The sequence below is a fragment of the Geotrypetes seraphini genome, chromosome 2 (assembly GCF_902459505.1).
Source record: "Geotrypetes seraphini chromosome 2, aGeoSer1.1, whole genome shotgun sequence".
NCBI classification, from domain to species: domain Eukaryota; kingdom Metazoa; phylum Chordata; class Amphibia; order Gymnophiona; family Dermophiidae; genus Geotrypetes; species Geotrypetes seraphini.
The window spans coordinates 130,272,472-130,284,646 of NC_047085.1; the positions used below are offsets into that span (position 1 = coordinate 130,272,472).

General features: G+C 42.7%; 1 protein-coding gene across 3 annotated transcripts in view; it reads left to right on the forward strand.

Moving 5' to 3' along the window:
- Window positions 1–12,175, forward strand: part of TRAPPC8 (trafficking protein particle complex 8) — a 392,175-nt gene that overhangs the window by 138,457 nt on the left and 241,543 nt on the right. For all 3 annotated transcript variants that reach the window (XM_033933766.1, XM_033933767.1, XM_033933769.1), the window contains 2 exons: window positions 543–658; window positions 7,649–7,799. In XM_033933766.1, the coding sequence (XP_033789657.1) occupies window positions 543–658; window positions 7,649–7,799 (267 nt within the window). The remainder of the gene's footprint in view (window positions 1–542; window positions 659–7,648; window positions 7,800–12,175) is intronic.

The following is a 12,175-nucleotide window of genomic DNA, read 5'->3' on the forward strand; positions in this document are numbered from 1 at the left end:
GCACGTTTGTGTGGCCCAAGAAACATTTTTTTCGGCCAGTGCGGCCCAGGGAAGCCAAAAGGTTGGACACCCCTAGACCTTCATAGAAGACATTTCACCATAGTTAGATTTCTTTCACATGTGTACTTGCCTTTACTTTTTGAGACATGTTATTGATTTTGATTGCTTTGATATTCTTCTGTCTGTCATTCAAAATTGTCCCTCAAGGATATGAAATAGAGGAAAAGCATGTAAAATTGATCTTGTTTTGCATGTTAGTCATGGGTCCATGTGATGGAAGTATGTGCATAAACATAGAAAATATGGTAAAAGTATGTGTGCTGTGCACGTTCTGCATTTGGTAGAAAAAGAGGATATGTAACCACACTCACCCCAAAGCGTAGACAGCACATGTGTTGAAACCCTCCCCATCAATTTTGTTAGGTACTTTTACCACTAATGAAATGCTGATTTCTGATACCTTAATACCTAATACCTATTTCTTATAATGTTAATCTATCTAGGTAACAATTCTTAGATAATTTTATGTTTTGTTTTTTCAGTTAATATCCAGGAAGGGTTTAAGTCGTTCACTCTTTTCGGCTACTAAGAAATGGTTCAGTGGTGGTAAAATCCCAGAGAAAAGCATAAATGAACTGAAGAATACTTCTGGCCTGTTGTGAGTAAGGATTTATTATTTTTTCTATTTTTGAGGTTTACATTTCTGTACAATCATACAAAAAAAAAAAAAAACAACGAAAGAAAAAAACCCTTATGTAACAAAACCAAAGAACACACAGAAGTAGGAGTGGATTAGAAACTTTCCTGCACACGAGTGTAGAATATAAAATATTCTTTTATTAACAACAGTTAACAAGATCTGACACGGGAGCCATGTTTCAGCAGATAACCACCTGCTTCAGGGGTCACCAGTACTCTGTCAGATGTATTATTATGTCAATAGGTGTCAAAGAGCAGAGTCTGCATCTAATAGTACCCACAATATGCTAAAGAGAAAGGTAGAAAACCAAACTGTCAGTCTCGTAGCCAGTGCTGCAAAACCGCTCCATCCTATAGTTCTAAGTGGTTTACAAAAAATGTACATGCACAATATTGATAAACGGTACATAAAAAAAAACCAAAGTACATAATACATAGATAAAATTAAAACAGAAAATAAGATAATACCCTTTTTATCCCAGAGCAAGCAGGCAGCATGTTCTCACAGATGGGTGATGTCATCCACGGAGCCCGTTACAGACGATCTAAAAGTGTAGCAACACTTTAACTCTTTCAGGACAACCCGTACCACCACGAGTGATTTCCCGGCCAAAGTTGACTCGTGGGACCATCAGTTCTTCATTTTTCGTGGAGCGAAGTAGTTATATTTTTTCTGAACTCCTTTAGTGCATATATTCTTGTCACTTTTAGTGCCTTCCCCTGTGACTTTTTATTTCTTTTTTATCAAAATTTGTTTGTTTTCCAGTTTCCTTTAGTACTTCATTTGTCCTATTTTTCTAATTTTCATTCATTTTGCATTTTTGGGCCTTTAGCCCTTTAGGCGCCTTTTTTTCTTTGGCGAGCATCAAGGAGATTATTGCTCAGCTTATCTTCTGAAGCGGAAACCTGTTCCAGAATTTCTTAAGGCTCATTCCACTAGGGGTCAGGCAGCTTCTTCGGCTGAATCTTCTTTGGTGCCTCCAGTGGATATTTGCAAGGGTGCAATTTGGTCTTCTACATTCCTTTGTAAGACATTACCATGTGGATTTTCAAGCACTTCAGGACGCGGTATTCGGTGAATGTGTTCTGGTGTCCACCCTTCGGGGGGTCCCACCCTTAATGGGTACTTCTTTGGTACGTCCCATTCATAAGGACTATACCAGTCTATCAAGCGATACAGAAGGAGAAATTAGGTTCTTACCTGCTAATTTTCTTTATTAGCTTATAGACTGGTATAGTCCCCCACCCTGTCTGTCTTTGTGCGGTGATTGCGGGGTTTTTTTTTTTTGCTCACATGCAGATTTTGTTTTTTCTGCGGGTTCTAGAATTTTTCTAGGGCCGGGAAGAAGTAAGAACAGCGGCTATGGCTCAGCTGGCTTAGCTGGTGAGCTGTTGGGATGTTTTCTGTACCAGAATTAAGTTATACACATGTTCCAACAGTAGTTTATAAGTATTTGTTGTTTTTTATCCAGTGTATTAAACTGTTTTCAGTTGAAGTCTTTCCTAGGTTAGAAACATAGAAGATGACGGCAGAAAAGGGCTATAACCCATCAAGTCTGCCCACTCTACAGACCCACCCCCTGTCTATGCCCTAATGACCCAATTTCCTTAACTCGACCCTCGTAGGGATCCCACATAGGTATCCCATTTATTCTTAAAGTCTGGCACGCTGTTTGCCCCGATCACCTGCACTGGAAGCTTGTTCCAATGATCAACCACTCTCTCTGTGAAGAAATACTTTCTGGTGTCGCCATGAAATTTTCCTCCCCTGAGTTTGAGCGGGTGCCCTCTTGTGGCCGAAGGTCCTTTGAGAAGGAAAATATCATCTTCCACCTCAACACGTCCCGTGATGTACTTAAATGTTTCAATCATGTCTCCCCTCTCCCTACGTTCTTCGAGAGTGTAGAGCTGCAATTTGTTCAGTCTCTCGTCGTACGAGACCTCTGCTTGGCTATTCAGTTGCTGGGCAGATTCTAGCCTGATATATAAGTTTGTACTCAGTCTCCACCTGCTTTCTCCTTTCATTCTCTTTGTGGCATCTTCTGAAGCAGATTCTTAAGTCCTATCTTCATATTTCCCACTCCATTTTATCTGGAGCCTTATTCCAGAAGGGATTGTTGGTTCAACCAAACAGTTAAAAAAAAAATAAAAAAAACCAACCCATAAAAATGCTACATCTTATTATTTATTTCATAGCCAACTCGCTCCATCCTATCCTTCGTAGCTAGGGAGTCCCATCTGTGAGAATATGCTGCCTGCTTGTCCTGGGATAAAGTACAGAAACTTAGCTGTAACAGGTGTTATCCAGGGATAGCAGGCAGATATTCTCACAACCCTCCGACCTCCCCTAGTTGGCTTCTCAGCGTTTTTAATGAACTGATGATCCCGTGAGCCGATGGGCAGGAAGGCACTCGCACAAGCGTGGTATGGTCTTGAGACTTCTGAAGAGTTAAAGTGATACTACACTTTTAGACTGTCAATACCGAGCTCTGTGAATGGCATCACTCATCTGTGAGAGTATCTGCCTGCTATCCTTGGATAACACCTGTTACAAGTACGTAACTGCTTTATTGGACTAACTTAATACATTTTTTCACAAGCTTTTGAAGGCCAGAATCACCTTTCTCAGGTCAAGACAAAAAGAGCAAAAGATGTTGATATCATAATAAGTGATTGAATATATTGGAAGAGATAGGGGAGGATATATTCTTATGTATGGTTATTTAATGAACATAAGTGCTTACTTTATGATACATATTTATATACTGTTATGCACTTTTTCTTATCTTTGAAAATTAATAAAGAATTATAAAAAAAATTAAGTGAAACAAAAACATTACAATCTCAGGGGGAAATAGAGGAGGGGGAGGCGTAAGAAACAGGGAGAGATGGATGGGTGATTAGAAGATGACAAAACAATATAATTTTATGGTTTATAATGTACACTTCCCCTCCTATATTCACGGGGGTTAGGGGCAGAGCTGACCCACGAATATGGAAAAACCGCGAATAATATTCGGGCCAGTTCTGCCCTTATCCCTCACTTCCCCGGACTATTTTTAGCCCTGTAAACCCCCCATAAGCCTTACCTGGTGGTCTAGTGGGTTTTCAGGCAGGAGCAATCTTCCCACGCTCCTGCCCCGTGCAGATCGCTCACAGGAAATGGCTGCCTTGTGCCATAGTCTCTCGAGCCATTTCCTGTGAGCGATCTGCACGGGGCAGGAGCGTGGGAAGATAGCTCCTGCCTGAAAACCCGCTAGACCACCAGGTAAGGTGGGGGGGCTTAGAGGGCCAAAAATAGCCTGAAAAATGAAAAAAAAAATTTCTGGTCAAAAATCGCTAATAACCGAATCCATAGCTACGGAATTTACAAATACGGAGGGGGAAGTGTACTTGGAAACTCAGATCTTTTAAGTCTTATCTTGTTGATGTTGAAATATTTGATCATTTTAACATCAATAATCTTATGTTCCTGGAATCAGCTCTGGATTAACCATTAAGCAAAGTAGGCATATGCTTAGGTCATCACGGGAAGGGGGGCACTCTATAGTTTTTTTTTCCCTAATTCTTTCACTGCCATACTTGACTTTAGTCAAATTTTTTATAATAGTCCTTCTCCAAGGACAAGCAGGTATAATATTCTCACATGTGGATGATGTCATCCAAGGAATCCAGTCAGGATAGATACCATGTGTACTATCACTTTAAATTTTAAAGCCCTGCCCGTTCCGCACATGTGCTGATGCCTTTCTGCCTAACATCAGCTTGTGGGACCTGCAGTTCTTAGTTTTCTGCAGAGCTCAGAAGCTGTGTTTCCAGAGTTCTCCTCAATACATCAAAGGGTGCAATTATTGAACACTCATAAAGGAAATGCAAACACACCACACCAAAACCAATCAATAGAACACTTCAGAAGCCCAAGTATGGCTAAACATCGCAGAAACACCCAAACTCTGTATTAAAGCTCATATATCAAAGCTCATGTACAGTAACATCATCACTGAAGTTTGTGTATCGTAACATTATTATTAAAGCTCTTAAATAGTAGCTCATGTATTGTATTGTAACTATTGCAACACTATTACTGAAGCTCATGTATTGTAACATCATTATAGAAGCTAGTAAATTGTAACACCATTACTGAAGCTCATGCATCATAACGCCATCATAGAAGCTCATGTAAACTGCTCTGAATTGACTACCCAGTCATTAGTAGCGGTAAAGAAGCTCTTAATAAACTTTTTGGGTGACTTCCTTTCAATTTTCTTTTGTCATAATTTGTTTTTTTTCTGTGGAATTCCTGCCCTTAAGTTGAGTTCTTTTTTAATTTTTTCAACTTTTTATTTTCAGACCTTCGGGCTACTTAGTCTTTTCCCTTACCACCAGTATTGAGCCATTTTCAGATGTAGTTTCACTCGAGCTCCCCAAGTCATTGAGCCCTTTGATTTTGCATCGTCAGTTTTCCCCTCTTTGTCCAAGGCACCTAGTGGCTTGAAGAAGTGCATTCAATGCAACAGGACTATCTCAGCCATTGATTCGCATAACTGGTGTGTTCAGTTCCTCGGTCCTGAGCATTAGGACATTACTTGTGCCCTCTGTTCTTGCATGCAGAAGAGGTTGCTGTAGGCCCATAAATTTTAATTCGAGAAGTTTTTCAGTATTATGGGCTCCTTTTACAAAGGTGCGCTAGCGGTTTAATGCACGTAATGCTGCGCGCTAAACTGTCAGCCGCACTAGCCACTACTGCCTCCTCTTGAGCAGGCAGTAGTTTTTAGGCCAGTGCGGGGGTTAGCGCGTGATAAAATGTTGGGCACGTTAACCCCTCTAGCGCGGCTTAATAAAAGGAGCCCAAAGTCAGCAACATCGAGCATGTCTGGGGTATCTGAGCCTGACACCCAACTTATATCAAAACTGACAGTGTGGGTTTGATCCCACAACCCCAGGGTGCTGATGGTCTAGCTTTAACCACTGCACCATATTCTTTATATCAGGGGTGCCCACACTTTTTGGGCTTGTGAGCTACTTTTAAAATGACCAAGTCAAAATGATCTACCAACAATAAAATTTTAAAAAAACACAACGCACACTGTACGCATAGAATTGTTAATTATCATTCCTATTCCGGGGTTTTTTCAAAGAGGTCAAAGCAGATGACTCTATGCACTGTCACCTCAGTAACAACCATACAAAAATAGACAAATACCCACCCCCTCCCTTTTTACTAAACCACGATAGCAGTTTTTAGTGCAGGGAGCTGTGCTGAATGCCCAGCGCTGCTCTCGACGCTCATAGGCTCCCTGCGCTAAAAACCTCTATTGCGGTTTAGTAAAAGGGGACCATATTGTAAAATATAGAGAGCAGATATAAATTCAGACACATTTTGATCACTAAATTTAAAATAAAATCATTTTTCCTACCTTGTCTGGTGATTTCATGAGTCTCTGGTTGCACTTTCTTCTTCTGACTGTGCATCGATCTTTCTTCCCTTCTTTTAGCCGGTATGCTTCCTCTCCTCCTGACCTCATTTCCCCCCCCCTAACGTTTTTTTCCTCTCTCCCTGCCCTCTCTTTCTTTCTTTCTTCATGCCCCCTTTCTTTTTTTCTGTTTCTCTTCTTTCCTTCTGTCTCCCTGCCTGCCCTCTTTCTCCCTCCCTGCCCTCCCCCAAGCCACTATCACTGCCGCTGCCATCGGATAACAGGCCCCCAAAGCTGCCCGCCACCGGCCAAGCTCTCCCTGCTTTGGGTCCACCAGCATTCCTCTCCCCGACGTCAATTCTGCCGTCGGAGAGGAAGTTCCGCTGGCCAGAACTTCCTCTCCGACGGCAGAATTGACGTTGGGGAGAGGAAGGCTGATCGGCCCAAGATCGACCTATTGGGAGAAATGCTGCCGGGTCCTGCCTTTGAGGAAACAGAAAGTAGGCAGGACCTGGCATCAAGAAGAGCAAATCGCAAGCTTCACTGACCTGTCTCCCGCTTTAGCCCGCGAACGGGGCTCTAACATGTGCGTGCCGGCTTCCCTTCTCTCCCCCTCCCCCCCGGACATAGCTTCCGGTTTCAGAGGGAAGCGAAGGGAAGCCGGTACAAGCACACGTTAGCCCCCGGAGCATAAGTTCCCCAAGCCGGTTTTTTTTTTTTTTTTTTAAATGTTGAGCAGCGGAGGCAGCAGCAGAATTCAGGAGCAGGCCAGTCAGGAGGGGAAAAAAGAGAAGGGAACCCGGTCTGCGATCGACTGGGGTCGCCTGAGCGAGCGACCTGTCGATCGTGATCGACGCGTTGGGCACCCCTGCTTTATACCAACGAGTGTTCTCTGACCTGGATCTCTGAGGAAGGCTATTGTTAGCTGAAACATGGACTGTGTTGGATCCGTAATCTACTGTCAAATTGACACACTGTCAATTGTAGATTTTATTGAATTTAAATAAACCTCGCGACAAGATCATTGGATTCCATAGTTTTCCTATCTTTCCTTTGCATCCTGTCTTCCAGCACAAAACTCAGTCAGAGAAGTTTAAGGAACTTCACACACTGTATCATTTGGCATTTCTAAATTGCTTCCATGTCATCCATACCTTTACATACCAAATAATTGTTAACTATTCTCTGCACCTGCAATGCATAAATTGATCTGAACTGTTTTCGGATATGCTGTAACTTCACTGTAAATGTACAGTCTCTTAATCTGTAAACCGCTCTGAACTGATTTGTGGTATTACGGTATACAAAAATAAAGTTATTATTATTATTATTATTACATGTCTCCAAAACTTAATACTATATTCTGGATTGAATTTCACTAGTTGCCTGTGTTTAGTATGTGCTATCTTTTTAATTTTTTTCTGCAGTTTTAGAATAAATGTACTTCATTGGCTAGCTTTTTTTTTTTTTTTTTTTTTAACAAATTCACAATATTTCTTGTTATAAAACATTTAGCAGCATGTATTTATTCACAGGTACCCACTAGAAGCACCAGAGTTGCAGATAAGAAAGATGGCAGATTTGTGTTTCTTAGTTCAGCATTATGACTTGGCATACAATTGCTATCACACAGCAAAGAAAGACTTCTTGAATGATCAAGCAATGCTGTATGCAGCTGGATCTCTGGTAAGTCCACCAGTGAAAAGGTAAAGATGGTCCCTTTTATGCAAGTACTAAGTCTTGACAACTTATGTGGCTGCCATTTATGTGATGATTTATTGGCAGACTGAGGGATTTTTTGCCATTGCTTTCCCCAAAGTCTATCAGAGTTAGGGTTACCATATGCCCAGGAAAACCCAGACATGCCCTTTCAGGATAGCCGTCCTCCCAAAGGGAAGTCTGGCAGCGATTCTGAAGGCATGCAAGGGGGAAGGGGTACCCAGGGTGCATCTGCCACACTGGCTGCAGCTGGCCAGGAGCTAGGAGACCTTTCCAAGGTAGATTCAGAGGATGAAGGGTCTCTTACTATAACCTTACTGTCTCAGGGCGTGCTCTCCCTCTCAGGAAATGCAGGGTCGCAGAGAGGTGCTTGTGCTTAAAACCCCTTAGTGGCACTCAATCATGGGGTTGATCCCACAGTCCTCCATCTATTCAAACCTTTGACTCCATTGGATCTTATTACTGATTCTGTAAGGGAGTTAAACTTAGAATCCAAGCAGGTCCCCTCTGTTCCCTCCTTTATTATGAGTGGAGTGAGAACCCAGTCTTCTACATTTCCCTGGTATCCTGATATCAATGTATTGGTAACAGAGCATTGGGATGCTCCTGAAGGGTCCCTTAAAGTGGCCAGAACTATGACTCGCCTGTATCTGATGGCACATGAGTGTCACCAGCTGTTCACTCAGTCCAAGATGGATTCCTTGGTAGCACAGGTTACCAAATGCACATCTCTGCCAAGTGAGGGAGGTTTGGTGTTAAAGGATATGCAGGATTAAAGAATAGATGTGATTCTCAAAGGACAGAGGCTTTAGCCTTAGGAATCAAAGCGGCCATAGCGGCTTCTTTTGAGACCTGTGCCTGTCATAACAAGTTGCAGATTCTTGAACGGGTAAGCAATGAGCCTTTACTCCAGCTACTATTAGCAGGGATAGATTACATGGCGAATGCCTTGTTACAACATCGGAATCATAAGCAAAGTTTCAGCTTATTTTATATCAGCCTGCAGAATGCTCTGGATCAGGCAATGGGCTGGTGACTACACCTTCAAGGCTACTCTCAGCTGACTCCCTTTCAAGGGACAAATGCTGTTTAATAAAGGCTGGGACGAACTCATGACCAGCGTTTTTAATTGTTGAACCAAATCTCTGCCTGACAGTAGACCCAGAACCTCAAAAGTCTTAGGGTGCTCTAATTTTAATGGTTCCAGACGTTCTCAGAAGTATTCAGGAGCAGCCACCTCTCCAAGATCTTCCAGGGATCCAGACAGAAGTTCTCAGGACCTCAGGCCTCTTGCTCCCATTTTGCTTCAGCCTCCAGAAAACACAATGATGCTAGGTCCAGAGTGGTTCCCCTCAAGATAGGGAGACAGCTCTCTAACTTTGTGCAGGCCTGGGCCCAGATAACTTTGGACCTTTGGGTACTGGAAATCATTCAGAGAGGTTACAAGCTGAAATTCGCCTAGCCCTTAACAGACTGATTTGTGGACTCCCCAGTGGGGCAACCAGAAAAATCAGACAGGGTGGAGGTCACAGTAGGGGGGTTGTTGGATATTCAAGCAATAGAGCCCGTACTGCCCGAAGATTTGGGCTCGGGCAGATACTCCATATACTTCATCATGCCAAAGAAAGGCTCAGACAATTGGAGGTCCATTCTGGGTCTTACGTCAATGCAGAACTCAAAGTTCTGCGTTTCCACATGGAAACAGTTTGATCTGTCAGAGTGATGATTGAAGGGGGGGTGGGGGAGTTCCTAGCCTCTCTGGATCTGATAGAGGTCTATTTCCATATCCTTATATTTCAGGACCACCGTTCTGAGATTTCATGCTCTGGAAAACCATTACCAGTTCTCGATCCTTTCTTTTAGACTGGTGACAGTGCATTGCACGTTTACCAAGGTGATGGTGGTGATGGCTGCTCACCTGCACACGATGGCCCATCAGGTTCATCCATACCTGGACGACTGGATGATCAGGGTTTCATCATTCACCGAAAGAGAGAATGTGATAGCTCATGTGGTTTAAGTTCTCTAGAACCTGGGTTGGATAGTGAATTTCTGAATGAGCCATCTGACTCTGAGGCCTTCCTTGGAAATCAGACTCCACAGGTGACCCTTGAGGGGAGGAATGCTGGCCTAGTGCTTAACCCTCAGTAAGCCTGGTTCTAAGAGAGGTTGTAGTAGAGGCTTTGCATTAAAGATAGTTTTCATAGCAACCTGTGAATTGCTGTCTGTCTCTGCCCACATCCCCCCTTAGTCTCAAATTACTCTTATATTGCTCTTAAATTACCCTCCACAACTCCCCAGCTGATCTTAACAAGGATAATCTACACAAACCTAAAACTTACCAGTCTAACATTCCTAGTACTTTAATAGGATTTAATTAAGCAGCTCAATAATAAGATGCAGACAGTAGTCCAGCAGCAAGAGAGCTATCCAGTCTTTTTTACCCAGTGTCGCATGTATGATTATTTCCCAGTTGATGAGAAATTATATGTGTGTACTCATTGCAAAGAGCTCCTGGTTCTCAAAGAATGAATCCGTTCCCTTGAGGCTAGAGTTGCAGACTTGGAGGAGCTGAGGGAGACAGAGAAGTACATAGAGGAGACCTACAGGGATGTTGTAGAGAAGTCCCACCTACAGTCTGGCAGCCCCTGTGCTGCCTTGGAGAAGGGAGGTCTCCTAAAGGAGAACTTCACCCTGGTGATGCAGGAAATGATCCTGTAGCCAGGACCTGCCCAATATGAGATGCAATGTCCTCCTTCACAGAGGATCTATTTCCAGGGGCTTCTGCCCAGAAGGGAGGATTAGGACAGCCGTTGTAGTGGGAGTTTCAATTATTAGGCACGTAGATAGCTGGGTGGCTGGTGGGCGTAAGGATCATCTGGTCATTTGCCTGCCTGGTGTGAAGGCGGTGGACCTCACGTGTCACTTAGGATATTAGATAGTGCTGGGGAGGAGCCAGCTGTTTTGGTATATCTAGGTACTAATGACATAGAAAAATGTGGGAGGGAGGTTCTGAAAGCCAAATTTAGGCTCTTAGGTAGAAGGCTGAAATCTAGATCCTCCAGGGTTGCATTTTCAGAAATGCTCCCTGTTCCATGTGCAGGACATAAAAGGCAGACAGTCGCCCAGGGGCAGATGGTATGGTGTAGCATATCCTTCAGAGCTATTTCATCGCCAGCTCTAGCTTCCACCCCAGTCGATCGCTTCTTTGCAGTTCATTCAGCTATGATGCAAGTAACCGGAGGTTTGAATAGCCCGACGTTGGTTTGGAAGAGCCTATCGCCCTTTCGGGCCTTGAAACATCTCTTTCACCTCCGCCCTCCCTTAACCCTCTGTGTCCAGCTATAACCAGAGCTCTGGGGCAGAAGACATGTGATCCAGGAAGTGGATGCACGGGGTCTCCCAGCAAGGGCACAGAATCAACGTCAGAACAACTTATGACTACAATCAAGAGGGCTGAAGGAGTATCAGCTCCCACGGAGGCTTCCTTGAATGATATCTGGCAGCTGCTTCAACGGATGGAAAATAAAATGTCCAAATCCACAGAAAAGGTAACTAACATTACAACTAAGCTGGATAGTTTAACAGAGACTGTGGACTCGATGAAAATAGAGATTTCTGTGCAGGCCAGGCAAACACAGGAAGAGTTAATACAATTGCAGCAGTTTAAAGTAGCTACAATTAAGGATAATACTTTAATTCATTGGAAACTTGAACAGATCAAAAATTATAATCGGCGGTTAAATCTTCGCTTCCTGAATTTTCCTCTTGCTCCAGGTGTTCTACCTATTGATTTTCTTAAGAGATACCTAAATGAGAACTTAAAAATACCTTTAAACAATATTCCTCCAATTAATAAAATCTACTATTTGCCAAACAGAAAGGTTTCACAAAAGGAATCGGGAAAAATGAATGGTCAAGAGCTTCAGATTGATTTTGAAAATGTTTCATTACTTGTTGAACAAACTTTAACAACTGACACGGAGAGAGCTACTCTTTTGGTGTCTTTTGTTTTTGAACAGGACGCAAATATGATCTTGAAATTATATTTCAAGAATTCTCAGAAGTTATTTGGAGATCAGCAGATATGGTTGTATCCTGATGTTTCTAAAACTACTCAGGAGCAGAGAAAGGATTTTCTTTTATTACGTCAAGAAACAATTAAGTTGGGAGCTACATAGTAACATAGTAACATAGTAGATGACGGCAGATAAAGACCCGAATGGTCCATCCAGTCTGCCCAACCTGATTCAATTTAAATTATTATTTTATTTTTTTTTTCTTCTTAGCTATTTCTGGGCGAGAATCCAAAGCTTTACCCGATACTGTGCTTGGGTTCCAAC